Genomic DNA, 17224 nt, shown 5'->3' with positions numbered 1-17224 from the left:
CATTTATAATGTCTTTTTAAAAAAAATCAATGAAAGATACATAGGAGATTTACATGTTATAAGGAAGCCTGTTCTCACATTACAAAAAATAGTTTAAGTCCTTAATTACAGCTTCTTTTTTAGCTAATCCCCTTTTCTCCCCCCACCCCCGCCACGATCAGGTGCACAGCTGACCAGCTGAGGCTCAGTTCTTTCCAGCCTGTGTCAGTGACAGTGAAACGTCTGTGTGGTGTCACTAATATTAGCACTCATGTCCCCTTTTGGCCCTTTTTTTAAAGAGAAAATACAGGGACAGGTTCAGTGAGCCACGTGAGTCAAGAGACAGGCCCCTGACACGCACCTGCCCCAGCTGGCAGGTGGCAGTGCTGTCATCAGGGCCTGCCATCCACAGCCTTGCATCCTCCAGGAGAGGTGGCGGGGCCTGTGTCCCTGGGAAGGAGGCAGCTGTTTCAGGAGACTCTTAGCTACTGCTGTGTTTGGATCGTTTAGATCTTGTGTCCTCCTGAGTCCCGTGCCATGGGAGGGACTTCCGGGTAAGCGCCAGTGCCCCGTTGCCCTCTGCGGTGTCTGCTCTCGGGCGGTTCTCACGTCCTCGTCCTTTCCCCACGGAGCCGCTTCCTCACGTCAGGAGTGTACCCTCTCATCCCCTGACCTTTAAGCAGAGGGGCAGGAGGCACCCGCAGTCCAGCTCCTAGGACGGCCCAGCAGCTCAGCAGCGAGAGGGAGGTTTCTTCTGTTCAGCACTGACCACAGGTGGCCTGAGCATTGAGTGGGCCCCGGTCCTCAGCTGCTTCGCCTGCTTCCTGCAAACCCTGTAGCTGTCTGAGAGATGAGCGCTCTCCGGGAAACACCGGGGTCTCCTAAAAACAGTCTCTTTCAGACTTTCTTGCCAGTGACTACAGTAAGAAATGCATCATTTTATCTCATGACCTAGTGCGTGCACACATATCTATGAAATTATGTAAATAAAACAAGCAGGATTTTTTTAAAGCATCAGTAATGTCACCTGCGTCCGGTGTGCTCTAATATTTTCTGTTGTATTTTTTTGAAAAGAAAAGCTGACTGCAAAGCACTGAATTGATGAGCAGCAAAGTCTTCCCCGACAGCACTCCCTCCCGGGCGCACCTCCCACGCCCTGATGACAGCCCCCCCCCCCAGAGGCTGTGCTGCTGGCATCACATCTGCCCCCACACAGCCCCCCCCCCCCGACACCTTGAATCATTCGTCACCTCTAAGAGCTCGCACAGTCAGACTGCTGCTGTGGCCCAGACACGCCAGGCTCTGATCCCGATAGCTGCTCTTCCTGTGACTGAGCCTCGAACCTTTTTGTCCCTTGGAACGGAGGAGGCCCGTGTCCTGTAGTCTCTGCCCACAGCCTTTACCCGGTCAGCTCTACCGAGCACCCTGCCTCGGGTTACTGCTCCTTGGGGCTCAGCCCCCCAAGTGTTTCTTTTCCTTCTTGTTTCACTTCTCCCCCTTTCCCGTTCTAGACCCTGTGATAAATGACCAAGCTGCTCCCAGCAGCACCCGCCCTGCACCTGCCCCCAGGCTTCCTCCCGCCGTCCGCTGGCCAGTCCATGACCGCCCGTCTTACCTGCCTGTGTGATGGGGCTGGAGAGAGCCGTCACGGCCGTCTCACGCCCACAGAGGCGGTCACAGCTGCAGGTGCAAAGTCTCAGACGTCACTGAGGCCCTCACCTCCCTTGGCAGTAGTGTCGAGTGTTTCTGATGAGGTTTGCCGCCTTGTAAGCCACAGCCGTGCTGCTGTCCAGACTCCGATGAGTCTCCTTACTCCTCACCTGTTCCGTGAACCCTCCGTGGAGAAATGAGAAGTCGTCACAGGAAGTTCTTAGCCTCCCACCTTTGTAACCTCACCCAGACATTTCCGCTTCCGGATCCATCGCTGCCCCCTCCTGACTTCTTTCCTGGTGTCTGTGGTGACTCTTAAGGACCTTTCTAAAGGCTGCCCGTTTCTTCCAGAATTTTCTTCTGTCAGTTTTTTCTTTCTTACGTCATCAGCCTTTTCCAATCAGTCTCCTCCTAGCGTCTTATCCTGAGCTTATAAAACAGGCTGAAATGCATTCTGTTCGTAAATACAGAGGAAAAAGTCTTTTCATGTGAAACGAGCTCTTTCTCCAGCCCCGCTGTACATCCTGCACAACCAGGCTGGAGGAGGGGCTCTGATCACCATCAGCTGCCTCACCTGTTGTTCGTGGTTGACCCTGCTGCTCAAGCATCACCTCCTCATATCTCACCTTCCTCCCCCACCCACCCCCCATGTGTCTCTGTCCCATCGTAATTTTGTTAGGCTTTGTTAGACTGTGGCTTCTGTGGTCAGAATTTCATCTAACTTATCTTCGGATCCCAAAACCTGGTCCTGTGCCATAAGGCACACAGTCGGGTGTTCATAAATAACGGATGAGTGAAATTGCAAGAGACAGGATGTCTTAAAAAAAAAAAAAAAAAAAGGCAGAGTAAGGTATATTGAACATACTTGTAGATTTTCCATAATACTGCATAATTATTTTGACATTCTCATTTTATAGGGATGATGAAACATTCAGAGGTTATATTTTTTTCCCCAAATAAGTTTCAGAAATTCACTTTTTAAATGTTACAAATATAGTATTTATTTTATATTTATAACTCTTCTTTTTTTTTTTTTTGTCTTTTCTAGGGCCACGCCTGCAGCATATGAAGGCTCCCAGGCTAGGGGTCGAATCGGAGCTGTGGCCGCTGGCCTACACCACAGCCACAGCAACGCGGGATCCAAGCCATGTCTACAGTCTACACCACTGCCCACAGCAACCCTGGATCCTTAACCCAATGAGCAAGGCCAAGGATCGAACCTGCAGCCTCATGGTTCCTGGTCTAGTTCATTAACCACTGCGCCACAACAGGAATTCCTATATTTATAACTTTTGATATCAAAGATATAAAGCAAGAAAAGTAATACTTTCCTTCCTTCCTATAATTTTCAAACAGATTAATTACCTCTTCTTTAATGTATGTGACAGAATCGTTCCGTGCTCCCACATTTTCATATGGACCTGATGGAAATGGCTTCTCTCTTGGATGCAGTAAAAATTGGAGACAAGTCTTTGGTGATGAAAAGAAATATTGGCTACTACCAGTATTTTCAAGGTAATTTATAAAATGCACGCCTCAGAAATGATGGCATCAGCGGTTTAAGGACCCAGCTTTGTCACCGTGGGGCTTGGGGCGCTGCTAGGGCACAGGTTCCATCTGTGACCCGGGAGTTCGTTTGCTGTGGGTGCAGCCTAAGTAAAAATGAAAGTGTGGAATCTGTGCTGGTCTGTCGCTCTGGTTGAATGTCTTGGGTTCAGAGAATGTGGTACATGATGACATGGTTATGAGCCTTAAGACTGGGGAAGCTCAGAACATCTCGTGTGGTATTTTATTTTTCGTGTTTTATAGGGGTAGAAAGAGAGTTTGGGCATATATTTGAATGGGGATGAGGGAGAAAAAAGATGGTTCATAGAAAATACAAATTTCTCTTTTTCCTTCTAAATGAAAATAAGCTGTTTGAAGTAAAGAATTGTAAGAATTTTTTTTTTTGGTGTCATATTTTAGATTCCATGTATAAGTGATATCATATGGTATTTTGTCTTTTTCTTTCTTTTTTTTTTTTTTTTTTTTTTTTTTTGTCTTTTTGCTATTTCTTTGGGCCATTCCTGCGGCATATGGAGGTTCCCGGGCTAGGGGTCGAATCGGAGCTGTAGTCACTGGCCTACGCCAGAGCCACAGCAACGCTGGATCCGAGCCGCATCTGCAACCTACACCACAGCTCACGGCAACGCCGGATTGTTAACCCACTGAGCAAGGTCAGGGACCGAACCGACAACCTCAAGGTTCCTAGTCGGATTCGTTAACCACTGCGCCACGACGGGAACTCCTGTAAGAATTTTTTTAATGGCCGCACCTACAGCATATGGAAGTTCCTGGGCCAGGGGTTGAATCCAAACCACAGTTGCAGATTGGCCGTAGCTTCAAAGATTTCCAGTTCAGGTTATGTGGTCTCTTGTGTCTTAAGTCAAAAGAAGAACTAGCTATTAATGCAGTTTTTACCTCAAATTTAAATGACAATATATGCTGAAGATGATTCATGATTTTACTTTTCTCTCAAATTCTCAGCCATCCTAAGCCATCTATATACCAAAAGTTACTATAGAAAAGGAAAAAAATATGTGAAATTCACGTATCAAATTTGTAAGTGTTGTGGGGGTTTTCCTTATTACTTAACTGTATTGTTTATTATTTTGTCTGAAAATGACATATTTTCCTTAATTTCTGAGTGACACTCTTGCTTGGTATGGAATTATGGATGTTGCTTGCATTATTCCTGATGGGTAGTTTATTATCGTTTTTACTCTTTCTGTCCTATCTCTTTTTTCTCTGGCTGCTTTTCTGTTTTGTTTTGTTTTTGGGGTTTTTTGTTTTTGTCTTTTTGCCTTTTCTAGGGCCACTCCCGGGGCTTATGGAGGTTCCCAGGCTAGGGGTCAAATCAGAGCCGTAGCCACAGGCCTACGCCAGAGCCACAGCAACACGGGATCTGAGCCCTGTCTGTGACCTACACCACAGCTCACGGCAACGCCAGATCCTTAACCCACTGAGCAGGGGCAGGGACCGAACCCGCAACTTCATGGTTCCTAGTCGGATTCGTTAACCACTGCGCCACGACAGGAACTCCGCTGAGGAGAATTTTTAAGATCTATTCTTGGGGGTCCTGTTGTGGCTCCGCAGGTTAAAAATGAGACATGGCATGGGTGCAGCAAGGAAAAAACAGTAAGAAAGAAAAGTCAGGAGGCTATTTCTTGTCACAGACAACACAACCCAGAAGACACTGGAATACCTTTTAGGAAGAGAAACAAACACACACAAGAACCCACTGACAACACTGAACGTTCTGTTTAGAAAAAACAACCTTAAAGAACAACATTCTGTGTTCCAACCAGTCAGAATGGAGAAACGTCAGTATAAGAGACAGTGGGTGAAGGGCACAGGAGAGACTCCTGCACCTGAAGATACAGCAACGGGTTCGACCCACGGCAGACACAGCAAAGACTGAACAGAAGGGCAGCAGCCCCTCAGGGAGCCGGGCAGGCCTCAGGCGGAGTCGCAGACATGCAGCTTCAGGTCCTGCCACAATGTGGGGAGGGACTGCAGAGAGTATAAAAAGCACAGAGCCTGGAGTTCCCATTGTGGCTCAGTGGTTAACGAATCCAACTAGGAACCATGAGATTACAGGGATCAAATCTGTGCCACGGTTGTGATCTGTGCTGCAGCTTTGGCAGTGCTGGGTCCTTAACCTGCTAGGCCACAGGGGAAGTTCCCCTCTCTTACGTTTATCCCACTGTTTGTCAGCAGACCTCAGAGATGTTGCGGGTTCTGTTCCAGATGACCGCAATAAAGCAAATAACACCATAACATGAGTCACACAATTTTGTTTCCCTGCACATATAAAAATTACATTTACATTACCTGTAAACTGTTAAGTTTTCAGTACCATTATAAAAAACAACATACAGGAGTTCCCCATTGTGGCTCAGCAGTAAGAACTCAACTAGTATTCATGAGGATGCGGGCTCGATTCCTGGCCTCACTCAGTGGGTTAAGGATCTGGTATTGCTGTAAGCTGTGGCATGGGTTGTGGTTGTGGCCCAGATCTGGAGTTGCTGTGGCTGTGGCTCTGATTCAGCCACTGTAGCCTGGGAACCTCCATATGCTGTATATGGGGCCCTAAAAAGAAGAAAAATAATAAAAAATAAAAAACAGGAGTTCCTGTTGTGGCTCAGTGGTTAACGAATCCAACTAGGAACCGTGAGATTACAGGTTCAATCCCTGGCCTCGCTCAGTGGGCTAAGGATCTGGTGTTGCCATGAGCTGTGGTGTAGGTCGAATACGTGGCTCAGATCTGGTGTTGCTGTGGCTGTGGTGTAGGCCAGCAGCTACAGCTCCAATTCGACCCCTGGCCTGGGAACCTCCATATGCCATAGGTGCAACCCTAGAAAAGGCAAAAAAGACAAAAAAAAAAAAAAAAAAAGTACCAATAATGAGAAGTTATTAGTTTGAGGAAGTTCCCTTTGTGGCTCAGTGGTAGCAAGCCCAACTAGGATCCATGAGGATACAGGTTTGATCCCTGGCCTCACTCAGTGGGTTAAGAACCCAGCATTGCCATGAGCTGTGGTGTAGGTCGCAGATGCAGCTCAGATCCCAAGTGGTGTTGGCCGGCCACTGTAGTTCCTATTCGACCCCTAGCCTGGGAACTTCCATGTGCCACAGGGTGCAGCCCTTAAAAGTAAAGCAAAAGAAAAAAAAAAAAAATTTCGGGAATTATGCACATGTGACACAGAGACATGAAATGTGCGAATGCTGTTGGGGAAATGACACCAGTAGAAGACTTGCTCAATGCAGGATTGCCTCAAACTTTTAATTTTTAAAAACGACAGTATCTGTGAAGCACAGTAAAATGAAACACAGTAAAACAAGGTGTGCCTTTAAATTACTGTCTTTTTGCCCCTCTTGATGTTTTAGGGTTTGATCTTTATCACTGGTTTTAAGTAGTTTGATGATGCTCCTCAGTGTGGTTTTCCTTGTGTTCATCCTCCTTGGAGTTCATTCGGCTCTTTGGATCTATGAATTTATACTTCGGTCAAATCCAAGTAATTTTCAGTTGTTTTTCTGTCTGCTCCCCTCTTCCTGTGCCCACCCCACTGGCTTTTCTCTTAGATGTGGTCGTGACCCACAGTCATTGCTCTTGTCCCTCCCACCCCCCCATCTTTTCTCTCGTGACCTCACGTTGGATGGTTTCTGTTGTTACGTCTGTAAGTTCACTGGTCTCTTCCTCTGTGATGTCTAGTGTTAAGCTCATCCAGTGAATTTTTCATTTCAGATATCATATATCCACTTTTTCCCGTTAATTCATGGACATATTTATAGTCCCTGCTTTTCAGTATTTTCATCTTCTGGTCACCCTGCCACATATGGAGTTACCGTATCAGGTATCAGACCAAGCCACTGTTGGCAACGCCTGATCGTTAACCCACTGTCCCGGGCCAGGGATCAAACCTTTTTCCTCGCGCGCCCAGGTGTTGGCAGATCTTGTTGCACCACAGTGTGAATCCCTATAACCCTGTAATCACTATTTTAAAGTCTTTGTTTCAGGTTTTCATGGTCATTTCTAAATCTTTTCTGTTGACATTTTTTCCTTCTTAGTTGTGTCACATTTTCCTGCTATTTTTTATGCTAGTGATTTTTGATCGGATGGTGGGCATTTTGAATTCTGAGTAAATGTTATTCTCTCCCTTTAGAACACGCTGAGTTTTGTTTGGACAGCCCATTAGGTTACTTGCATTTCCTGAGGCTTGTTTGAAGCCTCGTTAGGCTGAGGGTAAAGCTGCATTTTCTCTGGGGGCAAATTGAATCCTACAGCAAAGGCGAGAGCCTGCTGGGGCCTCGGGGGATCCAGCTGTTCACTGGGATGGCTCTTAGCTGGCAGTCCGGTTTGAATGACTTTCGGGGCTGTGCAGGCTCTGGTCTGTTCAGCTTACCCTCTCCAGGTGCTCTTTTCGTGAGCTCACATGCGCAGCTTAGTATGCATCACGAGACTCAGGTAAAACCCTGGGCAGGTCCCCGTAGCCCCTCCTCTGCGTGTCCCTCTTCCCCAGTTCTGTCTGATAGGCAGGCCTCCTTGAGTTCCCGAAACCCAGTGACAGAGCACCACCTTGCTCTGCTCATTTCGTGCCCCCTCCTGGTGCTCAAGTTCAGCAGACGCTGCGCCTCCTTGTGTGGCGTTGCTTTATTCAGACACCACACTCTGTGCTGCCTGTTTTGAAAACAGCTGTATGTTCGACAGGAGGTCGAGCCTACCAGTTAATCCGCCTTGGCTACAAGTGCAGTTCCCGGCGGTGCTCAGTTTTGATGATTTTGGAACGTGGGGAGTGCCCGTTACAGACCCAGCCTAGTCCGTGAAGCTGTGGGTTCGATCCCTGGCCTCGCTCAGTGGGTTAAGGATCTGGTGCAGCTGTAGCTCCAGATTGAGCCCTTAGCCGGGAACTTCCGTCTGCTGTGGGTTCAGCCCTTGGAAGAAAAGAACGTGCGAGAGAGGCGTGGCTGGCCGCGTGGGTTGTGGACTTCTTCAGGGCAGAGGTTTCCTTTTTATTCTGTTCTCCGACATAGCTTAGCACCTGAAATGGCCCCCAGAACATCTTAGGCTTCCAGGAAGTATTTGTTTAATGAATATTGTTGAATGAATAAATGTGTGGAATTTACATTACATTTCAACCTGAGACTCCATGACGTCCGAAGTGATTGTGGTAAGCAGGTCAATTACCCAAATATTCGAACATGGATGTTTGAGGTGTCGTAGCCTTAACAGATAATAGTTTTAATAATTATGGAAGATACTGTTTTAAACTATGTGTAAATTATAAAAGAAAGACTGTTTCCTCAGTGGAGTCTAATGACCCTCTAAATTAGGGGTCTTAGGAATTAGTCTCTGAAGTGACAAATTTTGATAATTTCTTTATACCGTGCCTCTGAAAGATACGTGTTAAATTTGACCACTTTGAATTAACATGATTAAATTGATATTCTTCATTCCGCAGTCAGGGGGACGGCTGCAGTTTTCCGACTCGCCTTGTGGGGACGGATCCAGAACAAGCTTCCGTTTCAAACCAAAGTGAAAGTGGCAGAAGGTGTGTTTCTTGTCATTAAGTTTGTCAGAATTCATTATAAAGCGAAGTGTGTGTGTGTTGCAGAGAGGATTGCAGGGTGCTGCAGCGAGCCAGCGTAAGTAAAGTTCCGTTGAGTTTTCCCGGAGGGTCTGTGTCTGCATTCGCTGGGCGAGCTGAGGACCACGGTGTTTCTAATCGGTCAGAGCGGAACGCTTTGGGGGGGGGGGTAAAGGGATTAAACGTTGCGGTTAGTAGTGATCCAGGACAGCCCCAGGTCACGGAGGTGTCCCGACAGAGTAGGAAGCAGGCCACCCATCCTATGCCGCGTCTTCCCAGAAACCAAGACTCTTGTAAGGTTTGATTATGTTGGTTTGTATCAGTTATATTTTTTCAAAGAAGTTAGTCATTGTGTTCATCATTTTTTTTTTTCTTTTTATATATTTTTTGGTCTTATTGCCTTTTCTAGGGCTGCTCCCAGGTAGATGGAGGTTCCCAGGCTAGGGGTCTGATCAGAGCTGCAGCTGCCGGCCTACACCACAGCCACAGCAACACGGGATCCGAGCCTCGTCTGCGACCTACACCACAGGTCACGGCAACGCCGGATCCGTAACCCACTGAGCAAGGCCAGGGATCAAACCCACAACCTCTTGGTTCCTAGTCAGATCCGTTAACCACTGAGCCACAACGGGAACTCCTCACCATTTTATTTTGGTAAATAGATTTTTACTGCACGTGTGACAATAATGGTAATGAGAATTCAGAAATAAAAATACAAAATCTTCTTATTCATTCATCTTAGAGGATATTTTCTCAGTGTTTGTATGGCAAGCAAACTGACTTATAAACTCAGAGAAATTGTTCGTTTTATTTATTTTATTTTATTTTTATTTTTTGCTTTTTAGGGCCGCACCTGCAGCATATGGAGGTTCCCAGGCTAGGGGTCAAATCGGAAGTACAGCTGCCAGCCACACCACAGCCACAGCAATGCCAGATTCTTAACCCACTGAGCGAGGCCAGGGATCGAACCTGCGTCCTTATGGATGCTAGTCAGATTTTGTTAACCACTGAGCTACGGCAGGAACTCAGAGAAATAGTTCACTTTAAATGAAATGTGAAAGAAGGTAGATACTTCTGCCAAAGTGAAACCCTTGAAACGTATTTATTCCAGAACTAAATTATAGGGAGGCGGGATTATAAATTCCTAGGTGGTGGGTTACTTTCAGAAGCACATAGGCCTTAGAACCCAGACCCTGAGGCCTTGGGGCCTCAGCCTGCTCACATCTTGTGGGTCTGAACAAGTTGCTGAAACTCTCTGAGCCTCAGCCTGCAGTTCTGGAAAAGGCGGCTTCCTCCCACCCCAGGGGTTTGTACAGGTGGCGACCGTGTGCCCGGAGCCCCTGGCGCAGCGTCGGGCCCCAAGTAGATCCCTTTCCTGCTCCTTGTGCTGCTCCTTCCCTCCTTCCCTGGGTCTCTGAGCTAGAAAATAAGTCTCCGCTGAATCACTAAATCATTTTTTCCCCTTAGATCTATACTGCAGAGGTAGAAAGCAGAAAACTTGGGAAATGACAGGTAATTTTTTTGTCCTGGCCACAGACGTAGACCTCACCTGTCCTGTGCTACCTTACGGCTCTTGATTAACACGTTGAGTGTGTTTCAGACTGGCCTCTGGACTTCTTTTCCTTTTGCCTAATTGTTTTCATTGGCAGTGCTGAGTAGAGACTCTTGGGTCTAGAGAGTCATTTACAGGGGGGTTGGGGGCATATTTTTCTTTTGAAGATGGAGTTTTTTCAGAGCGCTGAGACCTCCTGAGTTGCCCTCACATACTTAGAAGGAATACTAATTTGCTGCTTATTAATTATCTTTCCATTGGGCATTAAACTATTTACTAAGTTACCTGCTCCTCTTTTCAGTATTGGCTCAAATCAACCCTTTCCTATCAAGCCGCTTAGCGAATCAAAAAACCGCTTGTTGGACAGTGAATCTCAGTGGCTGGAAGATGGATCTGAAGAAGGCGTGGTCAGACCAGGTAATTCTTGTCATCTGAGAACATGGCTTCGTCTGGTTAAAATGAGAGTCATCGGATCTAATAAATGCGGAAAAACCGTAATGTGGTATTTTAAAATACCAAAATGGGTGGGACTTTTTAATGAAACGCCTTGGATGCGGGGAGTTCGTGTTTCCTGGCCACTCTCATGGAGGCAGAGGTGCGGGGGAAGGTTAGCAGCGGCTTCTGTGTCTCGTTCTGCTCTGTTCACGGTGGTTTCTGCTGCTGTTCCCCAGCCGTGTTCCCGCAGAGGCAGCGACGCTCTTGGGCGTCATGCTGTGAATGATGCTTCAACAAGGTTATTCTTCAGGGTCATAGCTTCTGCATATTTGAAAAATAATGTTGAAAGGCCTTCTGCTCTTTGGCTGTTTGTCTTAGTCTAAAAAGAGGGCACTGGACATACTTTAACCTTTTCGTGATGCCTCTTGACCAGTTCCTGAATTACGGATGTAGGGACAACAGGTGACACGATGGACGTGGGCTTTGGTCAGACCTGGGTTTCTAGTGTAGTCTAACCCCTTATAGCGTCTACAGCCCACAGCCTATCCGTGGTTCTTATCGCTTATAGTAAGAACATCCTTCTTGTGCTGTGGGAAGGGGGTTTGGACACTCAGATGGATTTGCACTAACGCAGGGAAATACCCTACGACTTGGAAACTTGCTGTCAGAATTTCTGAAGTGTCACCATTGTGGCTTTTCAGCAGCAGTTCAATTCTCTTCAATTAGTGTCATTACGACCTTCGTTCAGGTCGTTGGAGTCTCAGTATAAGATCCAGGAAAGACTGGTTTCGTGCACGTTAAATTCTTGCTGCTGAACGTTTTTGAGAGCCTGTGGAATTTTTCGAAAAGAGAAGCACAAAACCAGCTTTCAGCCCTTAGCTCAGCTTCCCTTCTGGTGGCAGCAGAAGGCCATTTAGTGTTTACATAAAACTTGCGTTTACTGTAATCGTCAATTTGACCGTTTAGCCAGAAAATTGATACTTGTTTTTTGTCATGTCATATATAATTATGTGCTTGCAGGGACAAATAATCATGTTACAGTGGCCGTAGAAAATTGAGTACCACTTGTTCATAACTAACCAATTGACTAAGACCAAGGTAAGACAGTATAAAGGTAATTTCTTCAAACAAGTGCCATTTGTTTGCATGTCATCTCAAAACAGCTTGTAGCTCAGTCTTTTTTTTTACTCTATTATATCAGCAAAATCAGGTAGTTCTGGAGAGATCTACATAAATCCCATATTCTTACCATTCCTAGCACAGTCTTAGTGACTATTTATTGATGGGTTAATGAAGAAAATAATAAAAGTCCTTTAGGATTGATACATGGACAGCTCACCTTTTCAGCACATGGTACCTTATTTATTAGTTTGAGGGAAAAGGGTGGCCTTTGCCCACGACTGAAGAAATCCGATGCAGAGAAGAGAGAGTCAGACTGAAAAAAGCCTTAAGAAGTTCGTTGGTGTTATTTACTTGGTAAAAGATACAGCAGAGGAGCAGCTTACGGCAGCCGCATGCCCGGATCGGCGGTGCCCAGTCTGTGTGCCCAGAGACAGTAGCCAGAGGAGGTTCATTGAAGGGGAGGAGACTTTCCGCTGGACCAGTGGAACCAGAGAGCGAGCGCTTGGTACCCACACTGAACCACAGAGATGCAGCGGACTCTCTCCTGACGCTTAGAACCAAGAGGACAGCCGACTGCCTGTGTGTGGGCAGCTAAGCTCAGTGGCCCGGCAGTGCCACACGCAGCTGTTGGAGCTTGAAAACCTCTGTGTGGTGCTTCTTGCTTCTGTTGCTACCTGACAAGTTACCGCAAACCTAGCAGCTTAAGACGACACACCCGTATTCCCTCCGTTTCTCCTTGCTCATCCTTTGTGTCAGCCGGGGCACGTCTGTTCCCTTGCGAGGTGTTTGTCTTAGCACTCAGTCCCCTTCCAAGGACCTGGAGCCCGAGTCCCGGGTACCGCCAGAGCCTCAGACCCAGAGAGCATCGGAACCCGCCGGGTGGGGTCCCGCCGGGCAGGAGCCGTCCTCGGGGCGCCCGGCCCGGGCTCTGCGCGTCCTCTCCCCGTAGACGGAGAAGCGGCTGAGGCTCGTGGTGGAAGGTCTTTGCTGAGATTCCCACCGACATCCTCTAGCGTCTCCTCAGAGTGTGTCCAGGCCCACGGAAGGGAGCCGTGTAAGCGCCTGCTGCCGTTAAAACGCACTCGATGGCTTCAGGGATCCGGGCACAGCGTCTAGAAAGCCCCTTTATCGTCAGCAGCGTGGTCGTAGGCTTCCAGTAGAGCTCTCCTGTCTTGTCCTGTTAGCAGCTTTCTGCCTTAGCCTGAAGAACTGTTGCATAAATCTTACTTTCAGAAGTATAAAATCACATTTTAATCAATAATTCAATTGTTTCTGGTTTTATAGGTTTATAAAAAAAACATTATCGACTGATATTTTCAGTTTTATGTGCAAGAAAATGATCCATGGAATGAAGTGATTGAAGTATAACCGAAGATATATTTTTTGAAAAAGGAACCCTTTGTACAGCTTTGCTGGATCCACAGAAGCACTGCTCAGCGCGGGAAGATGCCTTAACCCTAAAGGAGCCCATTTGTTCAGCACTGACTTCATGGCCACAAACATGACCTAACTTACTTACCGCTAGGAATTGCTGTAACATCAGGTCACACATTACCATGGCATATGTATTTTTTGGATACTTGAGCTACATTATTAGAGCTGTTTCTTAGTATCTGTATAAATTTTCACTCCAGAAACACAAGCTAAAAACATGTCTTGGAGTTGCTGTTATGGTTCTGTGGAAACGAATCTGACTAGTATCCATGAGGACGCAGCTTCGATCCTTGGCCTCGATCAGTGGGTTAAGGATCCGATGTTGCCGTGAGCTGTGGAATAGGTCGCAGACGTGGCTCAGATCTGGCGTTGCTGTGGCCGTGGCATAGGCCAGCGGCTACAGCTCAGATTCGACCCCCATGTGCCATGGGTGCAGCCCTAAAAAGACAAAAAAAAAACAAAAACCAACCAACAAACAAGCATGTCTTAAGTGAACAGCTAGGTCCGTATGGTGGCTGAAAGGGAATAATAATAATCAAATTACTGTTGCCTGTACTGTGTAAGAAAAAGAAAAGAATTGCTTTTAAAAAAAAATTGGTGATTGCTGATTTATAGTTACCGTTTTATACTTTTCAACATTTTTAATAAAGATTTTTTAATTGTTGGCTATAAAATAACACTCAGAAGGGTTTAGATACCTAATATAGTCGTTTAAAACATGGGACACATTTGTATAACTCATTGAAGGCTTAGATCTGAGCATTAATTAAACTACATGTGGTGGTGTGCCCAAGGCTTAAAGGAAATTTGGCAGCATAAGAAATTTTTTCTCTTTGCTTAAAAAAACTACTTCTTTTGTGGAATTTCCAAGGTTACCTAATACAGTAGGGAATCGTAGGTTACATGTGCTATAGAAATACTGGACACAGCAGGATTGCAGGAGTGGCCAGAACAGGACAGAGAGTCAGCCAAGCTCGAGGTCGCACACGTTTTCAGAGCGCTGCCCGCTGCTGAGTCAGCTCTCGCATTGCAATCCGAGTCATGACTGAAGTTTGCTTTGAAACTTTCTGTAGTAATCTTATAACAGCTTAAACAGTGACTTAAAATGCAGTTTGAACTAGGCTAAAACTGTTTAGCACAACACTGCTCTCCAGAAAGCAATTCTCATCCGAGTAGTCATTCAAAGCTTCAGTTTTTTGCGAGAGAGATTCCACTCTTAAATGCAGGATTTTAAACCTCATCCCTTTCTGCCTTGACATGTATCCACTTTTTCCTTTTGAAATCCAATCCAGGTGACAGGAATTGTTGCATTAACGCTAGAGAAAGGTGGGGTTGGGGGGTGTCTCGGATGATCCGGACTGGACGCTGGCTGACTCCCCCTTCTGCAGTTTCTGATTTTGCACAGTACATTCATCCGGCAGACATTTCGGAGTTCCTTCTGGATGCCAAACAATGTACTAGGGAGAGCTCTGTGATGTCCTAACGTAGCACACCTTTTACAGCCAGCGAATCCAGGTTTACAGTTTACAGGGTTTGTGTGCTTCCCTGGGCCGTATTAACAGTAGATTTTTGAAGGAAGTAATGTTTTTCCCTTTGAACTAGAGGAATGAGGTGGCTTTGAAAATGTGGTTTGAAACACTGTCGTGCAGCTTCTCTCATGTCCACTCTGTGGTCCTGTGTGAGAGTTAAGGGGTCTCACTTATCAGCCGAGAAACATCACATCGCTGATAGTTTGCATAGATCATAAAGGCGTCGTAACTGCCAAATGACTGCCTTCAGAAGTCACTTCTTAGGGACTTTTCTATATTCGGGTCAGAGGATTTGCGTGTAACTGATCAACAACTGAGCGAACTTTGTTTCCCCTTAACCTGCGCGGGGGCTCTTGCGGTGTCCTCCTGTTTCCAGTCCTTTCTGCTCGGCACCGTCATCCTCCTCACGGCACCGTAAGCACCTGCTCGTTTCTCTTCTTCGTTTAATTGTTACCATAAGCACCTTTTGCTAACTTTTCAGCTAAAGCCCTTCACTTTGGCTGCCTTTGCTTTCGTTCTCGGGTGGCCAGCATTGGCCAGGTTCTGAAAAGCCCTCGACTGAGTCTGCTCGTACGTGTGGATGACCCCTCGGCGGGACCCACACGTTCCCTGGAACTCGGGGAACGGCGCCTCTTTGGTGTGTGGGCTGTGTTGATGAGGGCTGTCAGCTCTGGGGAGAAGCGCTCACGGCGACGCCCTGTCGAATGTGTTGGTTCTGTCTTCATTCCTTCAGAGGCTTGAACGCTGGCAGGGGTATCTAAGGAAGAGCGAGTTGAATTTCAGGTCTTGCCATTGCCATTAACAACAGGTTAGACAACCGGGCACAGACTTACTTGAATGTTCAGTACCTGAGGCGTCTGACCACGGTCACTGTGCCAAACCAAAGAGCAGCTGCAGCTCAGTGGTCACTAAACATTCACTGCTTACCGAGTTTAGCTTTGTCTTTGCATGTGGGTGATTTTTTTTTTTTTAATCCTTATACATATTTAGTGGTGATGATCCAGTGTATCATAAGTTAATTTAACTCTAAGTTCAGTTTAAATCAAATAGGCAGTGTTTACTTGAATTTTATTTCTATTAGAAAGCAGATTTTGACTGTAGGATTGTTTAAATTACAGGTTTTCAGCTATGTCATCTCTAAAGCAGATGCATATTAAAGGGCTAAGTATTAGGATCTGCATAATTGGGGCACTGAAAAGACAAATGACTTACAAATATGTTTTGCTAATATTTTGTTCTAGGACTAGTACCGCTGTCAGTGGAAAGTATTTTTAACTAATCTATTATTGAGAAATTAATTCTATTTTTGCACTTCAGCCCAAATAAAGACCATATCTAATATTCTGTAAGATACAGCTAGTGTGTAAACCTGAAATTCATGTGTTTCATATGATCTGAACTGTATTTTCCAGCTTAAATTAAAAATGCCGTATAGATTCAGAAAGTTTCGTATTTTTCTAATGACTTCACTTTATATTATTTTGTTGCATTGCATAAAGAAGTAAGGAATTGTATTTGTATTAAAAGCTTCTGAAAGGTATTAGTTGAGTCTGTTGTATTTGTACACAATTGCAGATGGGTCTATGCCTCTTAAAGGAAAGACGGACACTATTTTAAAGTGATCTTTAATATGTTTTTATATAAACAAATTTGAAAGAGTTTGGTTGTCTTCACTTACCCAGTCCCACAGTAAGTCTTGTTTTTGTCTAAGTGTAACCCTGGACCATGACTTCATGTTACCTTTGCTTTGTCGTTTGGGTGGCTAACCTACATTAACATGAAGGCTGAACATTTTTAAACGTTTTTTTTTTTTTTTTTTCAAAAATCGTAATAGTGATTTACTTGATTAATAAATAAAGTCCTGTATTTGAACTGTTTTTGTTGTTGTTGTTATAAAGTTGTATTTACCACATGAGAGACTAACCATTATTTTAGTCATCTTGAAAACCTGGCGACATCATATTTAGTTAGAAAAAGAGATCTGGCTGATATCTTGGGTGAGCACAGGTGTCCCTTGAGCGCAGCCATGCTCTGGTTTACCTAGGCCAGAGGGTACCTTGCTTTATCAAAAAGGTGTCATTTCAGCTTTCATTAAACAGCATTTCCAATTCAGAAGTCACTTTAGGATTCTAAGTACCTTGGAACACTGTGAAAATTGTTGAACTGTGGTTGTCATGATGTTGAATAATAGATTTCGTCTTGAGTGTTCCTTCCAAAGGGACAACGTTGTGATAGTTTAAGGCAGCTGAATGAAACAAGAAGGCCATAAGATAGAGTTAATGATTCGTAGTTCGTTTGCAAGATAAAGCAACTATTTTCCCCCCTAATTCAGAGCCCTGTTTGGGGTAAGGAAAATGGTTAACTACTACAAATGGCCACCAAAAGGCCATTTACCACAC

The 17224-nt window shown here is 45.5% G+C and overlaps 1 protein-coding gene across 11 annotated transcripts in view; it reads left to right on the top strand.

Moving 5' to 3' along the window:
• The window catches only part of ZDHHC20 (zinc finger DHHC-type palmitoyltransferase 20), an 81874-nt gene that overhangs the window by 61118 nt on the left and 3532 nt on the right, over positions 1–17224 (top strand). For 3 of the 11 annotated variants that reach the window (XR_014818922.1, XR_014818919.1, XM_021065449.2), the window contains 4 exons: positions 3018–3144; positions 8628–8717; positions 10607–10722; positions 13147–16702. Coding sequence is in view for 2 of the 11 variants with exons in the window: in XM_021065449.2 (XP_020921108.2) it covers positions 3018–3144; positions 8628–8717; positions 10607–10722; positions 13147–13154 (341 nt within the window). In the remaining 9 variants the exon portion in view is untranslated. Of the gene's footprint in view, positions 1–3017; positions 3145–8627; positions 8718–10220; positions 10266–10606; positions 10723–11760; positions 11839–13146; positions 16703–17224 lie in introns of those variants that run through there. The other 8 variants (XR_014818914.1, XR_014818921.1, XR_002336599.2 and 5 more) reach the window with 7 other exon arrangements.

The sequence above is a fragment of the Sus scrofa genome, chromosome 11 (assembly GCF_054392235.1).
Source record: "Sus scrofa isolate SSC_HxYL_T2T_F1_AM1 chromosome 11, Sscrofa_HxYL_maternal_Yorkshire_Landrace_v2.0, whole genome shotgun sequence".
Taxonomy (NCBI): Eukaryota; Metazoa; Chordata; class Mammalia; order Artiodactyla; family Suidae; genus Sus; species Sus scrofa.
This window is presented reverse-complemented; position numbering and strand designations above follow the sequence as displayed.